At 30.7% G+C, this 10496-nt stretch overlaps 1 protein-coding gene across 3 annotated transcripts in view; it reads right to left on the bottom strand.

Annotated features, from left to right (window-relative positions):
• Nucleotides 1-1845: 1845 nt before the first annotated feature.
• Nucleotides 1846-10496, bottom strand: part of LOC129234149 (lipoma-preferred partner homolog) — a 113706-nt gene continuing 105055 nt past the window's right edge. For all 3 annotated transcript variants that reach the window (XM_054868048.1, XM_054868049.1, XM_054868050.1), the window contains 7 exons: nt 9682-9922; nt 7536-7637; nt 7359-7426; nt 6994-7041; nt 4585-4715; nt 2655-2775; nt 1846-2355 (listed from right to left, as the gene is read on the bottom strand). In XM_054868048.1, the coding sequence (XP_054724023.1) occupies nt 2227-2355; nt 2655-2775; nt 4585-4715; nt 6994-7041; nt 7359-7426; nt 7536-7637; nt 9682-9922 (840 nt within the window). In that variant the 3' untranslated portion in view covers nt 1846-2226. The remainder of the gene's footprint in view (nt 2356-2654; nt 2776-4584; nt 4716-6993; nt 7042-7358; nt 7427-7535; nt 7638-9681; nt 9923-10496) is intronic.

Genomic DNA, 10496 nt, shown 5'->3' with positions numbered 1-10496 from the left:
CATTGTATTTCAAGCCCAAAAGTTGCAGCTATCATTTGTCTTTTCTCATGCACATTATCAAAAACTCAACTTTAAAATTTATTATTTTTTTATGTTAATTTAAAAATGATTCAAAGAGATTTATCTATCAAAACAACAAACAATATTGCAATAACTGAAAAATACATATTCCAATAAATATGACTATATTATGACAGGAATAGACATAAATAGGAAAAACTTCAATGAATAAAATATAGACAGGGATACAAAATTCTTTCCAGAGAAAAGATCCACTATTTTTTAAAGAGTATCTTTGCAGATTAACAACTGAGGCATTTTATGAGAGATTCTTGTCAATGGTACCTAATATTGCTTCAGTCATAAAGTCTTAATAAGGACACATATTTTTTGAATATTTTAAACTTTACAATAAGTGTGCAATTTACAATGAAATATCCAACAGTAAATGTTTACAACATTTCATACAACTGAGTTAGATTTTGAATAAATTGCACAATATTTACTGTAATTTGTGATACCCAACACATTAGAAAAAAAATCGAGATCCTTGCATTTATATAATTCTGAATAACTGATAATACATATATTCACAACTTTAAATATAAAACTACTTGAAAGCACATTTCTTTAACAAGTCAGGTATTTTATCCAGTTTATTATTCTGTAAATACAATGTAAAATCCTAACACAAAGTCATTTAAAAGGTGAAGGGGGTAGACAAATTTTATTTAAGCTTTGAAATATTCCGACTGTAATGCAAAAACTGAAAAAATAGAAAGACATTTGTTTATCAAAGTATGAAACAATACAAAAAGGCAATCTGTAAAGGATTGAATATTACACACATAACATATTCATGGATGTATTTTTTTTTTAATGAAGATATGTTTAAAAGAAATAACCATTATTTCCCAGAGGATCATTCCATGTAAAAAAAGAATTTAGCTGCCACAAGAAAATACAAATAAAGTGGAACTGTTTTGTATTTGTAGTAAAATGAAGGTTTCATTATGAATGTTGTTTAGCATTCAGAGGCTCAAAACCTTTTTTGCATTAAAAAGGAGTTTCTTGTAACTCCAAAACTTGTGCATGTAACAGGCTTTGTGCATCATATAGTGAGTTTTGTAATTAAAATCTTTATCAAGGTTGAAAATGGTTGGTTTAAAAGGTTCTGTGGGATCAAATTCATTTGCAAAAAACTTTCTGATTACTGATTATAAGTAAAATTCTATTTTGTGTTATATTATCATATATATATTGTAGCTAGATTTTTGGTTTTAATTTTTAAAGTACTACCTTCAGTGCTTCAAAATTCTTTAAAAAGTAGCACAAAAATCCATATTTCTGGGCAAAAAAATTTGATGACTTTTTGGGCTTGTGATGTTTTTTTTTTCAATGATATTTCTGTTATTTTTTTCACGACTGGATTGGAACTTGATATGTGTGTTTTGGATTTGATCTATTTGCCTTGGAATTTAAGGTAACATTTAATTTTCATATTGCATACGCTAGTTGGTATGGTAGAGTGTTAATATAGATAGCCTTTTGGCTTCTAATAACAGAGACGACACCCCTAGCTATAGTTTTAGATATTAGCTCCCGTTTATTTGCTTACAGCATAGCATTTGGTGCGTTTTACCCATTGCTATTCTGTTTAACAGATATTTGGTACTTATCCAATTCTTTCTATATACATATATTATGATTACTTGTATGTAACATTATTATGTAAAGATTTTATTTATATATATATATATATATATATATATATATATATATATATATATATATATATATATATATATATATATTTAAAAAACAAAAAAAAATGAGACACACTATTTTAATTTCAGAACAGTTATTTCACCAATTTTATTTTTGCGAAAGCAAAACTGGAATAATCCTCAGGAATATTTCCATCATATATTACTTCAATCATGAAATACTGGTCCCATAAGATATTACACAGATCAAAACCCAATTTCTTTCCATGCCACATACAAAACTCAAAAATAATAATTTAAAAAATCATTGTTTTAAAACAGGAGACTAGAAATTATTCAGTTTCAAAATACACATGCTAATAATGAAAAATGTATCAAAATGTAGCATTAGACATTCACTTAAGTTGCATGATTTGACATGCACGGCCAGTCCAATCTCAATGCATTAAAACAGAGTCATTGGCATAAATGAGGAATGCACAGCTGTTGCAAACCATTCCTATAGTTCTGTAGTCATACAGGATGTGAGAGCCTGTACTCGCTTTGCATTACAACTACGACACAATATGTGATCATCGAGAGGGTAACAGCTACCTTCTGCTTCGGATGATAACCTAAGACCACAATCCTGGAAAAAAAAGTTATTTTAAAATAAAAATTAATATCACTATCTAAAGTTACATGCAAGAAAAATACAGCAAAAAATTGCTTTTTTTCTTTTTTTGCCAACAGCTAAAAAGACATACAGTGATTGAAAAATAATGGTCTTGTCTCCCCCCCCCCCAAGAAAAAAAAAGCTCTGTAGTGACTGAAATCATGATAATTTAAAAGTAATTTTATTAAAAGAGAGAACACAAAATGACATGAATAAAACTTCATTGCAATAATTATATGCACATCTGTAATAAAGCAAAACAAAATAATTACCTCACATCTGTAACACTGAACGTGGAAACTTCTATCAAGCGCTACAACTCTGACTGTTTCTTCTTTTCCATGTTCAGGCATTATAGGTTGTTTACAGACACAACAGCGAGGTGCAAATTTCCTGAAGAAAATAAGAATTTTAAAAAGAAATGCAAGTACACACAGAGTAAGTCAACACATGTGGTTGATCAAGAAATATTTTTATTCATACTGTATTACAGTTAGCAGATAATTCTTGTGTTCACATTCGTTTTTTTATTTTTACTTTATATTTACTGGAATGATAATTGGCAATAGGTGGAATGACCAAAAGAAAAAAAAATTCAAAAAGCATGTCAAGTTTGTTTTTTTGAATGGAATTGGATGTATTATTGAGTAGGACTATGAAGTGAATGAAGTATGAAGTGAAAAGGGGGGGGGGGGCGTTTGAAACAAGCACAAGCAGAGATCACTGGTCTATTGTACTGTCTCAGCTAGGTCTACAAGTAGAGATCAATAACAGAAACGAAACTCTTAAGCAGGACAAACCGTCATTTGATTTTCAACTGTAAATATGTGCATAGATTTTGGAAAGTTTACAACAATTTGAAAGTGTTTTGCCTATTATCAACCAACACAGACCACACTATAATAATGATAAATTGCCTGCAAAAAAAAAAAAATAACACTCATATGACAGCTTGCTATACAGGTTGCAGTAAAACATTTTTTAAAGCAAGAAATACAAAAATTGGCAGCTGCCATCTTAACAATTTAATTTTCTTCAGGGAGCTAAATTCTACTTGTTTCTTAACCCGTTCCCACCCAGCGTCTCACGGGTGAGCCACAACGATCCCTCTTTATCAGCCCAGTGGCACTTCCCTGCTACGATCGATGCTGACGTCCCACGTCTCAACCTCACATTTATGCCTTCTCGAAGTGGAACAATTGAATTGAATATTTAAACGATAATAGATGGCGCTAAACGGCTATAACTTTCATCGTATTCGAGTCACATGGTATTCGACCTTCATGTGCAGGCGTCAGTTTCTTGTTTGGGCCTCTCAAAAGTTTAGATTTATTAATGTAAACAGACAGTGAATCACTGCTCTGTGCATTTGATTTATAAGGTCTCAATTGCTTGTGTTTATGTCCTTGCTGCTTCTTTTTTTGTTACCAGTAATTTTAAGAGATATACATCTAGCTAAATAAATTATGGGAGAGGGGAGGAAGGTTAAAATATTTTTGCATATGTGTTCCAAATTATTGAGATTCCCCTGCTCAGTAAAAGTACACGAATGATTTAAAGGGGCCATGAAGTTCATGATTATTTTTGAATCATTTCTCTGATTTTGTTCTTTATTTATTCTTTTTCATTTGGAAACTGGAAAACTGCAATAAAAATGGTTAGCGAAGTGAGTGAAGGGAAATGTTTTTGAGTGCATTATGATGCAGTTTTGAGACTTGTTGCATGGGAATTTAACTAGTTTAAATTCGTTGACCTAAGTTCTTTTAATTAAAATTACATTATGTACAGATTATTATTGTTATTTTTTTTTTCTTTGATTCCACACTCACAAAGTCTAACTTAGTTTTTGTGCACATATCATTTAATTTTGTACGCATAGTTAATTTTAGCTTTCTACTCATTTCACTCCCTTCTAATAATGTCCTTTTCTTTATATTAATAACTAGTAATCAGTAGTACATTGTTTAGATAACTTAAAAAGTTGAAGTCATTCTTTTGAGATGCTGATTTCATATGAATATTTTTGTAACGTTAGGCATAACTGCTGTTAAGGCTCGGGCTGATGGCGGCGTTCCATTTTGGAACATTTGGTCTTGTGGCTACGTTTCGTTCTCCATGCGCTGGTCCACAAGAGGTTGAAAAAAAAAGAGTTAAAACTTGAATTTATACATTCAAGTTGAATAATTAAACAAGATTACTTACTTATGGAAATCATCAATACAGTAAATTTGATTTGTTGCATCCACAGTAAATGGAATACCATCTAAGCACTTTCCGCACACTACACAAGTAAAGCAATTAGGATGATATGGTTTTCCAGTTGCTCTTAAAATCTGGAATGAAAGATTGATGAAATAAAGAAAACTTATAAGACCAAGAAAACATATATTTGTATTTATTTTTTTCACGCACAAAACTTTACATATATTTCAAAACTTATAACTAGTGCAACGTCACAGATCCGTTCAGATGCAAATTAGGCCCGCTTTCACAAAATTTTACACTAAAAGCGGCCACTTCATAAAATTAGAACTTCCATAAAAGTTCATTTGTATAAACAGTTCTTTCATCACTTTTAAGTTCAATAAATTTGTCTGCAAGCAAAAAATCCATAAAGAAACTTGTAGCTACCAAGTCATTCTCAGTGAATTCTTTAGGCCAAAGGGACTTCAGATTAGATGTGTGACCGCTAAACATGCTGTATATTATATGGCAGGATTTTTTTCACAAAAAATATAATGAAGAACAATGCTCCAAAAATACTCTCATTTTTCAACAACAAAAAAAAAGAAGCAAAAAACTCCCTAAATTATTTTTTCACAAAATGCAAATCTAAGAAAAAAAAAAAAAAAAAAAACGGGGTTGACCCCAGCATACTTATTTTTTTTTTCTTTTTCCTTTCCTCCTTTTAGAAAAGACTTGTTATTGCTTCTGAGCACCCCCTTGGGTTGCTCCCCAAGTAAACAGATATATCTATGAAGGGTATCTACATAACATGAAGGGATTTCTTATGCAAGGAATCAGCTACATTTAAGGTTTTCAAATCCATGACTTACCATGATTTTAAATGACTTTGGCATGTAACTTTCCATGACTCACAGTATACAACTTTTTCAAAAAAAAAAAAACTATACCTTCTTACCACTAAATTAGTATTTTGTGAAAGTTAAATTGTAACCATCTGGGCTATACTTTGTATGCTTCTAAAAATTCAAATTTGAAGAAAATTGTAATGAACTGAGCTACTACTATAACTAAAAAACATTAATGCAACAATGATTATAGTAGGGGCAAAGCTAGCTTGGCAGCATTGTGAACACCAAGTAGATCCTAATCACACCATTAAGTTTGCTGCTATGTTAGGTTTGCCCCAACTATAGCAATGCACATGAAACACAAGTAGTAAAGAGTTTTAAACTTTAATATTTGCTGCCAAAGAAATATATTTATAAATGTAAAAAAAATGACATTTTTCAATAATCTACCAATAATTTATTAAATAATATACTACAATTAATATCCCAATAAAAAAATTAATTGAATAAATAAATCAGAAAAAATAACTTGTCATCCTAAGCTCGCAAACATTAATATAACTTTCATTGTTTAAAACAATTGAAATATTAGTAGGATGTAAAAAGTTTCAAGTCTCCAAACACGGTCATTTGTAAAATTTTGCCTATTAATGATTATTGTATTTTTATAAGAAAACAGATATTTAATATTTAACTTACATGATAATATTGCTAAAATTTTAGGAAAGATCGCTTACATCTAATGGAAATATTCTCTAATTTTGTGTATTTCACAACATTTTCTGGGTTTTAAAATTTTTTATAATGAAAATTACATGGTTTTCATATTACATTGGAATCCTAAACATACTTAACAATTTTAATCAATTTTATTTTTTTCAATCTTCATAAATTGCGGCTTGAAGAGGTTCAGATACAAATGGATTTAAATTTTGAGTCGGGTGGCAAAATGATGAGCGTGAAGTCATAAATTAAATAATTTTAAATATAAGAAGGGTTAAAGATAATGGTGAACACAAAATTGTTAATGTCCAAGAGGTAGAATAACATAGAAAAAGGAAACCACCGAGTTTTACAGAAGCGGATGCCCTCAGATTACAAAATGAGTAAAAAATCTTGACTGACAGATTAAAACTTTAAAAAAAGTCTAAAATAGGAAAATCGTACACCTAACCTGTAGAGTTTGGAAAGTAAGTGTGTTCTTGAACCCAAAACCATGACCACCAGTCAGTTTTCTTGATTTTTGAATTTTTTTCATGAAAATCATGATTTTTAATGGACGAATTCGATTATGGTCAAAATCCATGACTTTCCAGGAGTGAAGGCTATGCTATGTATGGCTAGTTACAGTACATAATTAAATGACACATACATAATACGCCCTGGCTTAAGATTTTACTTGCAAGGTATTAAATTAGTCTTCAATTTATAAACTAGTTCTGAAAATTATCTTCAAAATTAAGCAAAGGAAAGCACAAATTTCAAAAGTTTTCTGAATTTTTTGCAATTGATTTGTTTTTTCAAATTATTTGCATATTCCTTTTTTTTTAAAGCAATTTTTGGAATGTATACTTACACGATCAAGGATTCTTCCACCACATACACAACATTTCTCCAATGTATTCTAAAAACATAAGTAAAATTAAAATCATGAAAAATTAAAATGATTACTAAAATTTTATATTGTATCGTCCTCCATAGTAAGAAATAATCAATAGAAGATTTAAGTTTCATTTTAAACAATTGTCAGTTTAATTTTGAAGAGAAAAATATAAAAATGCATATTTTAACTAATTTTTTATTTTAACACAAAATAGTAAGTAGTAGTCAACATTATTAACACAGATTAAAGTGATGAAAAAAAAGTAACACTAACTTAAATATCACGCACAAATACTCAGTTTTGAGTATCAATATAAATCTAAACATAACAATACTGACCAAATAATCATCTTCACAATAAGGTTTTGCGTCTTTAGCATAAAATGGCTTTCCGCGAAGTTCTTTGTCTGCAATAAAAAATAACTTTTCACTTAAAAATATCATGCAGTATAATATTAAAACATAAAAATATAGGTTTCTCAGTATTTATAAATTAACAATGAATATTATACTCACGACACACATGGCATGTGAAGCATGATATGTGATAGACATGTTCCATTGCAGTGCAGCCACTACCTTCTCCAAGAACTTTATCGCCACATTTGTAACACATACCTTAAAAATAAGATAAAATGAATATACCCTCTTTTAATTTCAACATTGCTGTACAGTACACGTTCAAGTTATATGTCAATGCATATTATCTAAAACGGAGGTTCCCAAACTTCAAACCTCCGCGGACCCCCTCGGGGAAAATTACGAAATTCCCTGACATCTCGCCCCCCCCCCTTCCCCGGCTCTTTTAAATCTATTACTTTCCTAGTAATATTTTTATGCTTTTTTTCTCTTTAAATTTGTTTACTTTATTGTTCTGTATATTTTTCAAAACTCTTGTCGGGTTGTCATTCTCACATTATTACTTTGAGTTATGTGTAGTGTCTTTACTTCAAAGGAAGGGGGGGGGGACTGCTTCCAGTGTGTACTTAAGCCAGAACTTTTTTATTCCTCATAAATGTGCTTTCTTTTTGAATTAAAATATTGTTACCCGTCCTTCAATTTCAGTTATATTCAACGTTTTGGCGGGATTGCACCGCAGACCACAGTTTGAGAAGCTCTGAACCTTTATCCCATTTCATTTCTGGCATTTGAAAAGTACTATTGCATTAGCTATAACAATATAAAATATTTTACATGATTCATATCTTAATTTAAAATTGAAAAATAGTTCCTAACATAGAATAAATCTTTGAACCAATACAAATGCTTTGCTGGGACATCTGCATTTAGCTTGGTTTTTGCCTATTCTATACAATTGAGTCTATGACAAGGAGTAAGCTGCAATCTCTACCAGAGTTGTAGGTATATTGCTTGTAAGAATCAGGGAGCTTTATCCCTATTTTTACTTTGGATGTCAAAAATTTGTTCCATTAAAGCTTTTATATATAGCAGTTTTTATACATAAGCATTGGTTAAGGACCTATATGCATTTGTTTCCCTTTGTTTTTTTAATGAAACTTTTTGAGAGAGCTACATTGAATCTGTTTCAAAAAAAAAAAAAAAAAATAGAAAACTTGACTTTATAATTTCAATTTTTGTTTTTTCTTCCTAAAAACCACATGCTAAATGAGAATCATTAAAGCCTTTCAATACTTTTAGGGGTAGAGAATTAAATGATCAAAAATTCAAGGAAAAAACCCACTGTGGATCACTTTCAAAAAGCACGGAAATCTTTTAGTCACAATTTAAATAACTAGTATCATAATTCATCTGATTATCTTAAAAGCGTTAAAAGTAAACAATATTCAGATTGTTGCGATTAATTCTGCACTTAAACTCACCAATAACAGGAATTTCTTCTTCCTCTTCCTCCTCTTTAGCAGCACAAAAATAGAAACATGTGATAAAACTTTGACTCAGATACAAAAAATATAAATCGATAGTGTAGAAGAAAAACTAATAGCACTAAAACAGACACACAAATTATATTTAAGAAGTAGAAAGAATACTAGGAATACCAGGCAGTTACACATAATTTATTTACGGTACAGTCCTACAGATCTGAGACCTGTTAATGCAAGTTACGATAAATGTGAGGTAGCTTAAATAATGTGTCTTTGTCTCCTCTAGCAAGAGCATAAAATTTATCACTTGGCCTGCTGAGATAGCACAGATGTTTTTGGAATTTTTGTGTTTCTTTTCCACATCTCTAGCAAATTATAGCATAGTGCAGTGCCTTGTTACCCTTGCATGGTATCTCTCAGTGCTTTTTAAAGCATTTCCATGTCATTTTAAATACCCGAGAACATTACAACTCCTTTTCAAATACCACTTTTTTGCTCCTCCAGTCATGATGCTATCAATGACTTTCCGAAGTTATTCCTTTAACACAAAATCTGTAGATGCATGGAAAATTAATTTCCAAGATCATCGTGTGAATTCAGCTCTAAGATACTCATTTCACTGTTAGCATCAAAATAATAAGTTAAACTAGAGAACAGAAAGAATAATTCAGAAAATGTGCCACTTAAGTTGTCTCTAGATGTCATTTTATAAAGCTTCCCACCCTGCAAAACCTCATTCTAGAGCCAGTTAACACTATAATATAATGAATATTTCATTTACAATATTTACATGAATGTTTCAGTGTTTAGTCACGTACCATAGAATTCAGGATCACTTGAGTTTTCCATACTTTGAACCATGAGATCTGTCAACCTATCCACCTCTGCCTCTTTGCCAGTGGGTCGTCCAGGCATCCCCTTCCCCCTGCTAGAAGCAGGGTAGTAAGAGGAATACAGAGAAGAGGCTCCACTACCAATGCTGTAGTTAGATCTGTTACTCATCTGGCTTGGAGGCCTGGGTGTGATGGGCTCATAGATTGAACTTGTATCATAAGAGCTCTGAAAATAAAAGTTATTATTATATTTTCCACTGTATATTAGTTTCTTGAATTAAAAAAGTGTATTCAACCAAAACAAGAAATCACCAAAATTATATGCACTAGCTCTTACAACCTAAGAGCAGGTCAACTTCTATTATGTAAAAGTTGAAAAAAAAAAGTTTGGTTTCTCTTAAAATATGGAGTAAGAAATAGGCCTGGTTGTCAGGTTATGGCACTTGACCATATTTTATTTTAGAAGCATCCATTTTCATGAAGGTTTAATATGCAGAGGAGATTTAGGAGGATTAAAGAGAATGGTGAGACTAGGGTCGCAATAATACATCACTTCTTTGTATTAAAACATTAACAAACGTCAATCAATTAAAAATTAAGTTATTTCACTCATCAAGGTATTTAAAATAAATTTTGCCGACAGTAAATTATGAATGATCTGACATAATGTTGCTGCTTTCTTGGCCTCATATAGTCAAAGAAGTATTTCCTCTGTCATTACACTTCTTTCAAAAAAAAAAACATGTCGCCCAAATGTCCCAAAACTTGTAAATATGGCATACATAATTTTTCTTTCTATA

The sequence above is a fragment of the Uloborus diversus genome, chromosome 1 (genome assembly GCF_026930045.1).
Source record: "Uloborus diversus isolate 005 chromosome 1, Udiv.v.3.1, whole genome shotgun sequence".
NCBI classification, from domain to species: Eukaryota; Metazoa; Arthropoda; class Arachnida; order Araneae; family Uloboridae; genus Uloborus; species Uloborus diversus.
The sequence above is the reverse complement of the archived record's forward strand: the minus strand, read 5'-3'. Positions and strand labels throughout refer to the sequence as shown.